This window comes from Chenopodium quinoa, unplaced genomic scaffold, assembly GCF_001683475.1.
Source record: "Chenopodium quinoa cultivar QQ74 unplaced genomic scaffold, ASM168347v1, whole genome shotgun sequence".
Lineage (NCBI taxonomy): Eukaryota > Viridiplantae > Streptophyta > Magnoliopsida > Caryophyllales > Amaranthaceae > Chenopodium > Chenopodium quinoa.
Window position 1 is genome coordinate 6,468,848 of NW_018745684.1, and position 15,891 is coordinate 6,484,738.

The window sequence follows — 15,891 nt, forward strand, 5'->3', positions numbered from 1 at the left end:
TATAAAAAATTAGACGACTTCAATTTTTTGGTCTCCTTTGAAACTTCCACCTTTCTTCTCCTGTTCTCAAAATCCCACACAAATTCTGCCAAAAACATCAATTTTAATTTAACCCCACCTTTAATTTCATAATTGCAATCTCAAAAACTTTATATTATATCACTATATAAATACCACTTCAATATCAGAACACTCAAACCATCTCATCTCATCTCATCTCATATTATCTATTCACATATTTTCTCTCTTATACAAAAGTTTTCATTTTTTAAAAAACTTTGGTATATTAAGATTTTGATCAATCATTCAAAACCCAGAAATTTACTCAAAAAATGGAGCAATCAGTACAATTCAATATAATTAAATCAATGAAGAAAATGCAATCTGCATATCTTTACTCTCTTTTCTTGTTCTCATCTTCATTAGTTTTACTAATCTTACACTTGATGAAATCCTACAGTAGTGTATATCTTACTTCTATTCTGAAATTCAACATTGACAGGAACCATATGTTCCTTATCTGTAATGGGATTTTAGTAATCCTTGTTAAAAGCTCGTCTTCGCTTTTGATGTCACCGTCTCAGGACAGCAACTCTGATTACAGCAGTAGTACTAGTAATGCAGCTCAGAGTTTGCCAAGATCAGTTGTACTAGGTGATCAGAGAAAACAGCAAGAAGAGTTTTCTGCTGTAAGTTCAGAACAGAATGTTAGTACTGATGTAAAAACAGCGCGATTCTTGACAGTTGAAGAGACTGTTATAACTGAAGTACTTCAGGTTCAGCATCAGAAAGTGGTGGTTTCAGAATGTGAAGTTGCTCATGTACATCAGCAAAATGATGATGTTTATGATGATCACAACGATATAGTCGATGATGAGGATGAAGACGACGAGGGTGCAGAGGAATTGAACAAAAGGTGTGAGGACTTTATTAGAAAGATGAAGCAGGGGATTATTTCTGAACACAGAAACGATCTAGGATTATCTAGAAATTATATCTGCTAAATATTTCATCTTTCATTTTTGGATCACCTATTAATAGTAGCATCTTGTAGACTATGGTTGTAGATTTTGTAATTATAGTGCAACCAAGAAATATAATTCTCAAGGAAATTTGGCCACTCTTATCCTATGCTTGATTTAAATTTAATCTACGATTCAAGCTATACTTGAATTTTCTCAACAAAGAGCAATTACTTGTATAATCAAAAGCGCATGATCAAGATTAAGACCCAATTATACATTATATTACCTTAAGATCTTTTGGAGGTTTGAGTAACTAAGAATAAAAAAAAAACTATTAATGAACTATTATCAGGTTGCAATGGGATTGAGTCAATTTTTTATTACTCTACAGTCTAGATGTGTGAACATGAATTATATATTTCAAACAAATTGTCAAAAGAAAACACGAAGACTTGGAGGTTGGGATGATCCTAAGTCAATGATGCAAAGATACAGTTAAGAAAGTAGAAATTTGGAAATTATTGAGCGTTGACGTGAGTATTTAGCTTGACTTCCAGTCTTCCAGAGATATAACGAACGAACTGTTGCCTCAACCTCAAGGCATCACTTGTGATTGGTAAGTGTATGCTAAGTCCATAATATATCATTTTTAGTATTATTCTTCTTCTACAACAAAGACAACGACAACGACAATGACGACGACGACAACAACACCAACAACAACAACAACAAAAACCTTGGATGGGCTATCATGAACCATCATTCGAGACCGGCCGTAAGCATTGGAGCAAGCAATGCAAAGTCGATAAAGAAAGTAAACAAAATAGAGTGCAAATGTGAAAATACGACAAAATAGATGGGAGAAAACATATAGATAAGGAGTGGAAAAGGTAGTGCTAAGAAAATTAATTTGAAGAAGTAATTAAATGAAAAGAGAATAAATGAAAAAGGTGGGAAAAAATAATGAGAAAAGAATAAAATTTAAGTGAGGTAAGTAGAAAGAAAATGACGTAAACTCCATCCACTTCAAAATAATTGACACAGTTAAACTTGACACATATGCTTAAATTCGTATCGCTCTCAACACTTTTCATCCAAGTTGTCTAACATGATCAAATAATTTTAAGCGATTCTACCTTGTCTTATACTCAATATGTATTACTGGCTAATTGCCACCTTCCTACTTAACTTATTATTTCAATTGATCATTTCTAATTAAGCTAGTATGCATCTATCTCCAATGTTTCTAAGCTAGTATCATATATAAGTTGTCCCACACATCATTGTAGCATATGCATCTCCGCCATATTCATCTTATGAATGTGACAATACAATTTCTAGCTATCATAGTATGTAAAGAGACAAATCTACTTTTCTTATACTCTATAGGGCATGCCGGAATCACATAGGAACCCCGTAGCATTCTTCTACTTCTTCAACTACTTCTTCAAATAGTCACTTGGACCGTAATATGACACAATATTGCTCTTTAATGATCTTGTTCATTTCATACACTCTCCGCTACTCAATTTTAGTAGGAGTATAAAAATTTGTTTCAATGGTTCGATCAATCATAAGCAAATTTAGTCAAAACACATCCTAAAGTTGTACATGCATGTGACTATTAATTTGGTAATAACATAATTAAAGGGATAATGTAAATCAATCTCTGTAATCCAAAATCAAATAAAACAGTTTAAAGGGATAATGTAAATCAATCTCTATAATCTAAAATCAAATATAACAGTTAATATATTAATCGGATTAAAATGGATATGAATGTGACACTTGATATAACAAGGCATCCAGACAATAAGCCGCTGGAATGGGGCCTAAAAGATGAAAAAGAACGGAAAATTGAAAGTATTAAAGAAAAGTGTATCTTTTAGTGCACACCTCTTTTACATTCTTTTCCCATCTTCAAATTTTAACATTAGTACTAGTAATTTCTTTATCATACGTTGGTCCACAAGGCACATGACATGAGAAAAAAAAGGGGACTTGTTATTCATCGCCCGCAAATCTCTACATAAAGCCCACATTTTATAATTTTTTGACAAATTTGCCCTTTTTATAATTTTAACCGAAGATAAATTTTTCGCACTAAAAAAATGTGGAGCAGCACCGGATCGCCGAGGATCACCGGAGAATCGCCGTCGTCATCGGAAAACGAGGTTCGTAACGCATCGTAAGGACGAAATGGTGGCTGGCGCCTAGCCAAAAGGCCATGCCGTGGTTGTGGCGCCTAGCCAGGACGCCGCCACCGTGGTAACGGCGCCTGGTGGAGAAGCCTCGACCATGGTAGTGGCGCGTGGCCAGGACGCCGGAGCCACGGCCAGGGCGCCTGGCCAGGACGCCGCCACCATGGCGGCGGCGTCCTGACCAGGCGCTCCGGCCGTGGCTCCGGCGTCCTGGCCAGGCGCCACTAGGGGAATATATTTTTTTTTTTTTTTTTATTTTTTAATTTAATCCCCTTTTTTTTTTTTTTTTTTTTTGGTTTTGTTTTTGTTTTATTTTTTATTTGTTTGTTTGTTTTTATTTTTGTTTGTTTTTTTTTTTTTTTTTTTATTTTTTTTATTTTTTAATTTGTTTGTTTATTTATGTTTGATAAATTTGAAATGAAATGTGTGTTATTATTTTGTTTTTTAAATGTATTATGCGTTAAATATAAAAATGATATTTAGAAATTTTAATGTAATTATATTTATACGTTATATGTTATTGTTACAGGATTATGGTGGAGACGGAAATGATTACGGTGGGATTTTTGTACATGATGGCCTGTTCGAAGATGCTCAACAAGCGATTGATTGGGCAAAACAGGTTGCAATTAGATCAGGCTTTTGTTTAGTAGTAGCAACTCATAAATCTCAACGGGATGGTAGAATGGATCGCATTTTGAGATGCGACCGTTATCGCAAAAGAGAAGAACGAGATTTCAGTAAAGCGATTCGGTTTGACTCAAAGCGGAAAGGTTGTGGGTGTCAGTTCCGAGTTAAGGTTCGACAACATCAAAGGCGTGACGGTTGGGAAGTGAAGGGTTACGGCAAATGGGGATATCACAACCATGAGCTGATAGCATACAAAGTGGGGCATCGGCAGTTAAGCGGCCTAAGTCCAGCTGCGAAACTAGTTGTAAAAGAAATGAGTGATGCTCAAGTGAAGCCCGCTAAAATATTAGCGTCTGTGTTAGAGAAATTCCCCGAAGACCAGCCAAACCGAAGACACATCTACAACGTCAGACAGAAATTGAGGTTTGAACGGTCAGAGGGAAGGAACCCTATACAGCAGCTTCTGCACCAGGCACAAGCACGTGGTTACCTTTACTGGTTTGAATCTGACGAAGACACATCGGAGGTAACTCATTTGTTCCTTGTCCATCCTGATTGTGCTGATATGATTTCGTCTTGGCCATCTGTGATTTTGATCGATTCAACGTACAAGACAAACAAGTACAAGTTCCCACTGGTTGAGATGGTTGGGATGGCTCCAACGAACCAGAACTTTCTGATTGGTTATGCAGTCATGAAGGATGAGACGGCTGCGAGTTACCGTTGGGTGTTGGAAAAGTTGAGAAACTACATCGGCCCAAATGTACAGCCATCGGCCATCGTAAGTGATTGTGAGGGAGGTCTTTTTGCCCCTATAGCGGAGCTGTTTCCGGAGTCGAGCCATTTACTGTGCACATGGCACATCAACAACTGCGTGAAAGTCAAAGCCTACAATCTTTTCAACAAGAATTTAGTAACAGCAGAGACATTGGTAAATGGTAAGTGGCGGAAGATCATGCAAGCTACCACAGAGGCAGAGTACGATCGAGCCTTGGAAAACTTCAAGGATGCGTACAAGTGGTGCCCGCCAATCGTAGACTATGTGATGCACCAGTGGGTACCTCAGAGGGAAAAGTTTGTCAAATATTGGACGAACCAAGTTCTTCATTTTGGGAACACTACGACATGCAGAGTCGAGAGCGCTCATAGAGCTTTGAAGGACTGGATTAATTCTTCCACGGCTGCTCTGGATACACTGTTCGAGAGAATAAACAAGGCTATTGATACTCAGAGGAACGGCATCAATAACTATCTCGAGGACTCCAGACGACGACATGGCATGTTGTATGGCCATTTCATATTTAAGATTCTCCACGGTCGTGTGTCACACCACTGTTTGGGGTTGATTCTGAGCGAGTATACCAGGATGAGGGAGTTGGGCGATGAAGTGGCTATTCGGTGCGGATGTGCTATATCAGTGACTCATGGATTACCTTGTGCATGCACCATTCACCGCGTAATTACGCAAGACAGGGCGTCGTTACATGTCGATCAGGTTCATCCATTCTGGCGGACTCTCGTTATCGGAGAGCATGCTGTTCCGCATACGGTTCACCGTGAACAGGAGGAGTTGGAGCAGTTTCAGTTGATGTTTGACCAAGTGTCCTCCAGCCACCCTTCGATCATTCGTAGTGCTACACACATACTTCATGACATGTTCAATACATCGTGTTTGGATACCGAGGAACCGGAAGGGGTCGAGCGACCTAGGGGTCGACAACCACGGCGGAACAAGAGTGCGTTTGAGTACATTCGCGGTCGTGGCCGTGGCCGTGGCCGTGGTCGTACATCCTCATCAAGTGGCAGCCAATCATCGTCGTCGGTGAATATGCCCGGCACCGGTAAGACATTCGACTTCAATTTCTTTTGTTGACTGTTTGATTAGTTTACTGTTGACTTGTTTATTGTGTTTATTGATGTGTGTAACAGGGAGAATGGACATTGAACATTTTCCATATAAGGACAGGATCCCTAATATCATGATGCCATTCTTGGACGGGTGGAATGATGTCATTGCAGATGGTAACTGCGGATTTCGGGTTGTGGCGGATGTGTTTCAAATGGGTGAAGACAACTACGGTTTAGTGCGGCAGTTGATGTACAGTGAAATCGCATCAAACCGAGATGTGTATGGCCATGTGTACGGCGAGGACTTGGATAGGTCTCTGCAGCGTATCCGGTGGGGAGGGGGACCTTGCGATCAAAATCATTGGTTCGATGCGCCACTTGATCTCTTTGCCGTTGCAAACATCTACAAGTGTGCAGTCATGCATTTCGGCCTTGGTTTACATAGTCGAGCCTATTATCCATGTACAACGGTTCTGCCCTGGTGTTCGCGCGAGACCGTCACTAGACCGGTAAGGGACGTTGCTATTGGATTTCTTGGGCCGTCATACAGACATTTTATCCGATTAGACATGTCACCCGATTTTCCGGTCCCACATATCATACCGAAGTGGTATGAAATTCGTAGAGCAAGCGTGGAGGGTTGGGATGCTTTGTACCATGCTCGCGTGCAACAGTGGAACAATTTAATTGCCATGTAGTTTTTGTTGATGTACACCTACCTTTTACTATGAGGCCTTGTATTGTCAATACTATGTCATTTCTATGTGTTCATTTTTAAAAGATAATATTGTATTTTAAAAACTAAGAACAATAATTTCAAATATTACAAACTAAAAAGATAATGTCTAATTTCAAATATCAGTAATCCCTCTGTGACGCCCACTGCCACTGCTCAAGGGTCCGTTCCAGATCGTCAATAACAACTCTGCCTGATGCACTCGTCATGCAGTCCCTTTCCTCAAAAAGTCGGTGTCCCAACTGCATAATCTTGCCCATCCACTACACAAAACAAAAAACATGAAACGACGTATTATACATATATATATTAAAATAAGAGAACAACAAATAAAAGATGAGACGTACCGCATAAGAGGCAGTGGCAGGTGGCACATCGTCATCATCTGCGTCGTCGATGTCTTTGATCAACCTCGGGTGCGAGTGCCGGATGTACCATTCCATGTAGTGCTGGTCACACATGGCAGTCACCCCACATAAAAAATAAAAATATAAACAACACAATATAAATAAAAACATAAAAAATATAAATATAAACATAAAAAAATATAAATATGAACAAAACAATATACCAAAAACAAAATATATAACCAAAAACAAAAAATATAAACAACAAACTAAAAAATGAAAAACATAAACAAAAACAAAAAATCAAAAATGCAAAGAAAAAACCAAAAACAAAAAACTAACAAAACTTAAAAAATTTAAAATTGCAAAAACTTAAAAAAAGAAGAACATCAAAATTTTAAAGAAAATTTATAAAAAAAAAAAGGGAACTTATAATTTTTTTACATACAAAAATATAATTCAAAAAAAAAAAAATACATAGGAACATAAAATTAAAAATTAAAACCAGAAACAATTTTTTTTTAAAAAAAAAAATAGAACATAAAATTAAAACAAATAAAAAAACAAAATTTTAAAAAAAAAAAGATAAAAAAAAAGGGAACATACAATTTAAAAAAAAGAAAAACAAATTTTAAAAAAAAAAAAAAAAAAATTCGAAAATAAAATTTAAAATTAAAAAAAAAACAAAAAAAAAATTTAAAAAAAAAAAAAGAGAAGGAGGCGCCTAGGCAAGACGCCCGTACGGTGGTGGCGGCGCCTAGCCCAGACGCCACTACCACGGCCGTGGCGCCTAGCCTATGCGCCGCCGCCGTGGTAGTGGCGTCTGGGCCAGGCGCCGCCACCACCGTATGGGCGTCTTGCCTAGGCGTTTCCTCCGTGGTGGTAGCGTCTCGCCTTGGCGCCCCACCGTCGCCGGAGGTTTTTTTTTTAAAAAAAAAATTACAAAAATTTAAAAAATTAACTTCTGGCCGGCAAACCGCCTTCCGCCCACCGCCGGTGCCGCCACTTCCTTGCCGGGCCGCCTCGACATAGCTCTGGAAATAATTTAGAGAGAGAAAGTGGAAGTAGAGAGTAGAGAGAGAAATTGTGTTTTTTAGTTTGAGGGCAAAAGTGTCATTTCACTCTTATTTTGTGGGCTTTATGTAGGAATTTGCGGGCGATGTTTAACAGTTCACAAAAAAAGAGGGACAAAGATATTTCATTTTCTTTTACTTAATTTTTCTTCTAAATTTCATGAAATGAAAGTTGTATTTATTTTGACTAAAGTTGTATTAGTAATATCAATCTCACCCGTTTTGATTTTTTACATTATTCATGTATTTATTTTGACTAAATTTTTACTTATTATTTATAGATAATTATGTTATCAGATTAGTCTCAATATATATGCTTTCAAAATATTGATTTTAAAAAAATAATTTATGCTTATATGGATAATTAAACATATTAAGGTCAAATTTGTATGTAAATGCAAATGTGAAACTCTTTTGTGCCTCCTTTAAAAAATAAAACCTCTTTTGTCCCTTAGTTATTGCTCCATATGACCGACTATTCTTAATTTTCAAAATGCATCTTAAACCATACATACATCATTTTATAAATACACATAAAGTTATGAAATTCAAACTTGTTATAAAATTATACATTGAGACGAGTTCAACAAGACCAAAATACTCCACTAAAAAATTTTAAAGATGGGAGGAGTGAAAAATGAGTAAGATATCGTGCGATGAAGGGAATAGTACGTAAAATCCACCACTTTGAAAAGTAATAGTGTAATAAATAGCAAATCTCAATAGCGTGCAAAGACCGCATCATCTCTTGCCCCATTTACTCACTCTCGCTTGGGCTTTGAGTGCTTGATATAGGGAGCTACATTGACAAAGCGAACCCACAACAAACATTATTAACTTGGGACAAAATTATAATGCATGTGTTCTTACTACTCAAAATTATATGCAATATGCTCGTGCTCTTCTAAATAATGCGTGCTCCTTAACATTTGTTCTGACTTCTAATGAGAGGAAAGGCCATGATTCTAGGTAAGGGATGTTTTATGCTATGAGTTATCGTATGGTTCATATCTTTATAGTGGCGGATCTTGAACTAAAATGTACTAGGCGCTATGTTTAGATTAAATTGTCTTTAAACCTCTAGCTACTTGGAAATTATAAATATTTAACCATTATGAAACTAGAATTTATATCTACATTTAAGATGATCAATTCTATTTATCTAATAGCTACAAAAACAAAAAAAATATTGTATACTATATCCCTTTGAGGTTTAATGAATATCCCCGTCTTAGTTATTTATGATGATCTATTTTACACTTTGGGTGTGTATAAGGGTTGAGATATTTGTTCATACTCGTCTATTGACATCTTGTATCTTACTTCTTTTTGAATCGATTTGGACGTATCATTAACTTTAATATAATAATAATTACACAACATAGTGTTATTGGTTGATATATATTTTAGGTTGTGGATAAAATGTGACATAACATGAAATACACAATGAGATGAAATGATCATTAAAGTTATGGAATATTTTGTTCTTATAGATTGAGCTTTCATATAACAATTTGAGATATGCTTTAGTTAATAATTCCAAAATAATTTGGAACTATCTTATGCAAGATATATAAACAAATGAAGTGGATTTCGAACTTGGTTGAATGCGATAATGACAGCTTCAATAAGTGCTAGCTAGCCTTACTTATCACCCTTATCTAGCTCCTACTAGGCTACTAGTAGTATTATTGACAATGTTATTCATTCACGATAAAAAGAAGTAATTAGGTCATCATCAAACCAACTCAATTAACGACTTATCTATTACTCTTTTCGTTTCAAAATAATTTCATCACTTTTCATTTTGTGTGTTTCAAAATGATCTTCCCACTTTTCATTTTAATTCCTCACTTATTCTCATTATTTTCCTATATTACCATCATTTTATGGTCCCGATTTAAAAAAAAATGGTTCTAATGTACTTTATTTCAAAATAATAAGTAGTCTCAAACTCTCAATGTACTTTTTTTCAAAAGAAATAAAATAAAAAAATGGTCCCATTATATTTAAATGGTCCAGATGTAATTTATTTCAATATTCTTTCCTTACCTTATTTACACAAAAGATTCCAAGTGAGAAGATTATTTCGAAACAGAGTATAAATTAAATTGTAAGATCTAGGCGCTGTAAAAAGTCTCTTACTCCTATTATACAGTTTAGACTTATAACGTATCAAACCCCAACCTATCTACTCCGTATCTAGGTTAGGATCTCCTTCGGCTCAAGTCCAATCAAATCTCTAGACCGATGAGGGCCAGCCTGGCGTAAATCATAGCCACCTCTAACCACGCCTCACACACGATCAATCCTCAAAGTACAAATCTATTTGTTTCTTTAATATGTAGATGCTGGAAAGAGAAAATCTAGATCTAAACAAGAACAGGCAAAACATACAAAAACTATTGTAGATTGAAATAAGATTCCTAGTACCCAAACAAGATTAAGTGGGTAGCTATACACACGCAGGAAGACACAACACAAGCCCTACTAATTATTCCTTGTAATTTTACATAAATTTTAAAGCCAAGATGATAATATGGTCCCCCAACATTGTAAACAATAACAAGACATAAAGAATATTTCTGGAGTTTTGTCCCAGTAACATAAACTTAATAATCCAACCGTGCAAGATTATTATTAATAGTATTCTTAAGACTGAAATTAATGTATGATTTAGCCATAATATTGTTTAATCTAGCGGTCGGAACTTCATTAATTAGGCATTTAATGTTCTTAACTTTGGTACGATAACGAACCTATAGGAAAATCTTGCTTGCTAAGGTCTACTCCGTCCTAATTTATGCTCCATTCGTGCTCATATAAGCTTTCTTTTTCTTCTTTTTTTGGGTCAAATTATACGGAGTATAAATTATCTTTTTTACTATGAATTTCAACCAAAATATTTATTAAAGGTAAGTGAAATTCAAGTGAATAGCACACTCTTAATTTTATTTTGTATATACTTGTAATTCGTATTTAGTTGAACACTTTAACAACACACCCCTAATTTTATTTTATACAAAAACTCTAAATTACCATACATGACCAGTTGTTCATTAAAAATTGTCGATCATGACAGATTGACAGAGAACCCCAAGTATGCTATATACCGCTAAGTATTGGTACATACCCGTACTATATAAATCAATATTATATAATATGAATTTTTTTCTTAGATGGTAAAGATATCACTAAGTGAATAAATAATTTCATTAGATAGTGTAATACTCCGTAGTATTATAATATATTTTGATAGTATAAATATGTCATGATATTTTTCTAGTGGTACAAATAGAATTTTATAGACTATGTAAATTTCAATGATACTAATGATACACAATATATATCATTGAAATTTAAAAAATCCCCGCAAATAAGAAATAACCAAAAATACCCTGTGCTGTACGGGTATGTACCCAGACCGACTCGCAGACGTGGAGCATAACATCGGGTGATTGGAAGTTAACATAGTGCAATGAAATCAACATTGACATCATAACAGACAATTTTGAGAAAAGGATAATACTTTAAATTTATGAAATTCAGCTTTTCTATTAAATTAATCCTACTATTAAGTTGCAAACTTCGGGCCGAATTTGAGAAAATATTTACGATAATAGTATCAGATTATTTACTTTATCTAATGGTTGTAAGGTGTACTAAAATTACATTCACATCAATTTATATGAATTAGTTTCAACAAATATAATTGTGTTTCAGCAAATAAGTTAAGATTAATAAAATAAGTTAAGTCCGTTGATAATGGACAGAGTGTTCTCTCTTTCACAAGCAGTAGCTGAAAATGTAACATTAGCCTAATCCATTGAATTAACACGTCGACCCAATTATATTCTGATGAGATCGGGTTGGCTTACCTGGTTGTAATTTTTTTTCCCATTCTTTTAAGTGTCAGGATGTACGTCAGCTGCTACATCAAAGCAATTCGTACGCATCCGATGTCCCAAAGAAGGTACCAAACATAACACCAACAGATGCGGAAGGCAGCAGCCAAAAGAGTTGAAGCAGAGTTGTCATGTTTCTTCTAAGAGAAAGAAATCATCAGTACTGCTGATCTGATACTATGTGAATAATTTAATTTAATCTGATACTATATTTAATCTTCTTGCTTACTCTCGACCTCTCATCCCATATTTCGAGTAACAACAATTAACACACTCGATTGATTATAGCAAAACTAAAAAATTAATAAATTATAAGGGCACAAGCAGCGCAATGATATTAAGACAGTTGAGGTAGAAAACAAATTCATCAAAACCTAACAATTACCTTAAAATTTTCATTTGACAAGTGGAAACTCCGAGCTCAATTCTTGAAGTTCGGGATCCTCAGCCAGTCATGCGACTAATATAAACTTGACAAATCTCTTTAAGGTTTACATAGTAACATATATAGATGCTGCAAAAGTGCATGCAAGGCTACATCCAAACCACCTGATAGAAGCAAACGAACATCATATAGGGAAATTCCCTGTTTCTCACAGTGAGAAACGAAATTTGTTTCTCGTGGTGGCATTTTCGTGAATAAATCAACAACTTTTCCATTATTGTGGCTCCACAATTGAATAAAGTTGTTGGTTTATTTACAGAAATAACCTCTGAGAAACAAATTTTGTTTAGGGGCTCCTTCACCATATACCAGTTGGGTTAGTCCTAACGAAATCTCATGTATCCCGATTATGTAAAAACTGAAGTACGTGTCAAAAGATGGACATTTGTTAGACAGTAAATCAATGTGTTTACATCAACTAGATGAATGTCAAACCTGAAAATGCACACAAACAATGACGATAAGAGACTCATGATATGAAAAATTTTGGGAGCCAAAATACAATATCTACAATATAGAGGTTAACTGCCTGCACTGTTATTTTGAGGTTGATGTTAACAGAATTGGATGTGATTAATCTCCACTGTTTCACAATCTCCGCAGAGATGCAGCACATCATTAGTGTTACTGCCATGTCTTTTTCCATCAGTTTAAAATAAACTTTCACTGGCCCACACAACATAGAGGTAAAGGTGTAGAGCATCAGAAACAAAGTCCCTTACTCGTGATCGTGGTGTTACTTGCCTTACTGCAAGAGAGAAAATTTCAGCAATCGGAATTCTGCAATATAGAATTATAGTGATTTGATCACTTAAATTTAGGGCTATAGCTTCAAAGGTTGCCAGTTTCCCAGCAAAAAACTCTATCATTTACACTTTCTATTACGAGTTTAAGATGTAAAAAGAACATGCAACAAGAGCAGTAAGCTCACCTGCAATCTTGAATTCTGATCAGTCTGCAAGGAGTGAAGAACAAAGACTTCTGCCAGTCCTGTCAAAAATTGACCAATCTGAATCCTGACCAGACTTAAACCTGACAATAACTAACTTGAATTCTTGAGGGGGGCATAGCGCCTATGGATGAAGAAAGCAAATAGGAGGGTAGTAGTGTAATTTACCAAGCTTAAGAAATGCAAAAGTGTGGGGCTGACTTACCAAATACCGTTATAATTTAAAATGTAACAGGATGGCTTTTTTTTAATATGAAAAAGGTTATTTTTCATAAACTAACAGCAAAACATTCTCTCTCCTCGTTTTCTCTTGTTCGCTCCTCCCTGTAGTTACTGTACTCTTTTCCAACGAAGAGACTACGATGGTGGTTGCTGCCGGAGCTAAAAAAGAACTTTGGTGCGTGGTAATCATGAGCATTTGCGTGAATTGTGTACCGGCAGTCGTTGGTTCCTTTGATTGAAGGTATGGTCTCGAAACCGACTGTAAAAACTTTGTTATGGACGCATTTGTTGGTTATTAAGAAATTAGCAGTTGTAAATTGTTTGTTGTTATGAAGTTTTAGTTTTTGTAATTTAGGGTTTTCTAGTGAATTTAGCGATTTAGGGTTACCTGTGTTGTTCATTTGTTTAATTGGGAAAAATTTTAGTGGGCGTGGTTCTAAAACCCTTAATTGGAATGAATTTGTTGTTATGATGTTTTAGTTTATGTGATTTACGGTTATCCAGTGAAAATAGCGAATTAGGGTTTCCTTTGTTGTTCATTTTTATAATTGGGATTAATTTGAGGATGTGAAACCTGTAATTGGAATGAATTTGTTGTTATGATGATTTAGATTATGTAATGCTTTGTTAACCACTAAAATTTGCGACCCTTTGTTGTTTAATTGTAATGAACAAGCGAAATTGTTTTGGGTGTGGTGGTAGGAATGTTGAATTAAAGTATTTAATTTAATTTGAATCCATGTAAATGAGTGATTAATTTTGAGGTTTTTTGTGGTGGAAGACGTATTGAATTATGAATAAGTGATATTGTTACATTAAGAGATTATGACTGTTGTGGTATGTATATGTGGATATAGTGGAGAAATTATATGTGAAGAGTTAAGGGTTTGTTGAAATGGTTTTATGTAGTTGGGAAATCCCATTTATCGAGCGTTCATTTGAACTTGGCAGGAGGAAATAATGCCGAGGAAGAGCAAAGGATCAGGATTGGTGAGTTATTGTATGTTGAAATCAAAAGATTGTGTGTTTTCTTAGTGATGGTTGTGTGTTGTAGTTGATTTTTGCTGGCAAATATTTGTGTTTGTGTAGGCGCGGTCGAAAGCCGTGAATGAGGAGGCGCCTAAAAAGAAAGTAGCTATTAAAGGGAAGAAGAAACTGAAATCTGATCTAGTTTTTGAGGAAGAGTATTTAAAAGACTCTGATGAAGCTGGTTATGATGATGGTGGTTATTATGAATCTAGTGGTGATGAATCTGGTTATGATGATGCTGATTCCGCAGATGGTGATTATGAGGTAGATGAGGATGTGGAGGACGACGGTGAAGGTAGTGAGGAAGAACCTGAACAGGACAAAGTGAGCTACCAGGATCTCCTAATCAAGTTATTGCGGGAAAAGGTTGAGAAAGGGAAGCGCAAGCGAGGTCATATTGAGAAAAAGACAGGAAAAAGGGGCAAGCTAAAGGTATGTCATGTTAGATGCAAATGATAAAAGCTTATTTGTTGTGTAATACTTGGATGGAGAAATGAAATGTGTAATGTCATGTGTAGGTCGAAAAGACGAAGGGAGAAGTGGCAAAGGAGAAAGGGGTTGTCGTTAAAACCCAATCAAGAAGTACGTAGAAGGTACTCTCTGAACATTATTTGAAATCCATGACATGGAAATGTTTGTTGGGATTTTTGTGGTTGGGCCTTTGTTTAGGTAGTTGGGAAAATAAACTGAATTACTAGAGATTAATTGTAAATTGTACTTGAGTTGTAAGTTAAGTATGAATATTGTGAGTCCTTAATTGGATGTGCAAGATTAAAATCCCTTATAAAATATTCACAAGTAATTTTAATGGGATTGTATAATTAGTGTCTCTTTAGCTGGTTTATATGGAAGGACAGCTGCTGTAATTTGTTGTAATTTAGTTGGAAATGTAAAAAATTGAGGTATTCTAGAAAGGAATTAGTTAGAATTAAAGAATTTGAGTAACCTAGAAGGAATTGAATCGGTTAGTGGTCTTATTTTGTGAGGCTTGGGCCGGTGTCATTTGATTGAAGTTTGTCTTGTTTTAATGTAATGTTGTAGGCCCCAAATTTGCATGGTGTGAAGGCTTTTGCAACTGCAGTGAAGAAGTTTGATGACACTAGGAAGAAGCTGGTCACAGAAATGGGTTTTGGAGGGTTGTTAAGTATACCCCTAACCTTTGTACCCTTTGTGTACTGGTTGTTGACAAGGGTGATGGGTGATGGTTCGATAACTTTTGGAGATGAGTGTGTGCTTCCTTTGAGTCCTCTTCAGGTCGAGTACATACTTAGGATTACCATGGGATCGAAGGCATTGCCGTGTACGATTTCTAAGGATAAGCAGGCAGAGCATAGTAGAATTTTGGAAAAGTTTGGGAAAAATGATAGCATTTCATTAGTAGCTGCTTTGGGGGCACTGATTCAAAAGGATGAGGAAGGTAATGAGTTGCCGCTGTCGGATGACGAGAAGGCTGATTTCAAGATAGCCTTTCTCATAGCAGCTCTGGGCTACTTATTGTGTGCTACGGCAAATACAAGCTATCTTGGGGTGAAGCTTGTACC

At 35.9% G+C, this 15,891-nt stretch overlaps 2 protein-coding genes across 2 annotated transcripts; both read left to right on the forward strand.

Moving 5' to 3' along the window:
* The first annotated feature begins 332 nt into the window (after positions 1–332).
* LOC110718000 lies at positions 333–1,004 on the forward strand. Its single transcript, XM_021896800.1, has one exon. It carries the CDS (start codon positions 333–335, stop codon positions 1,002–1,004), a length of 672 nt encoding a protein of 223 aa, XP_021752492.1.
* Positions 1,005–5,197: 4,193 nt separating this feature from the next.
* Positions 5,198–6,424, forward strand: LOC110718101. Its single transcript, XM_021896899.1, has 2 exons — positions 5,198–5,637; positions 5,726–6,424. Exons 1-2 carry the CDS (start codon positions 5,385–5,387, stop codon positions 6,340–6,342), a joined length of 870 nt encoding a protein of 289 aa, XP_021752591.1. The 5' UTR covers positions 5,198–5,384; the 3' UTR covers positions 6,343–6,424.
* The last annotated feature ends 9,467 nt before the right edge of the window (positions 6,425–15,891 follow it).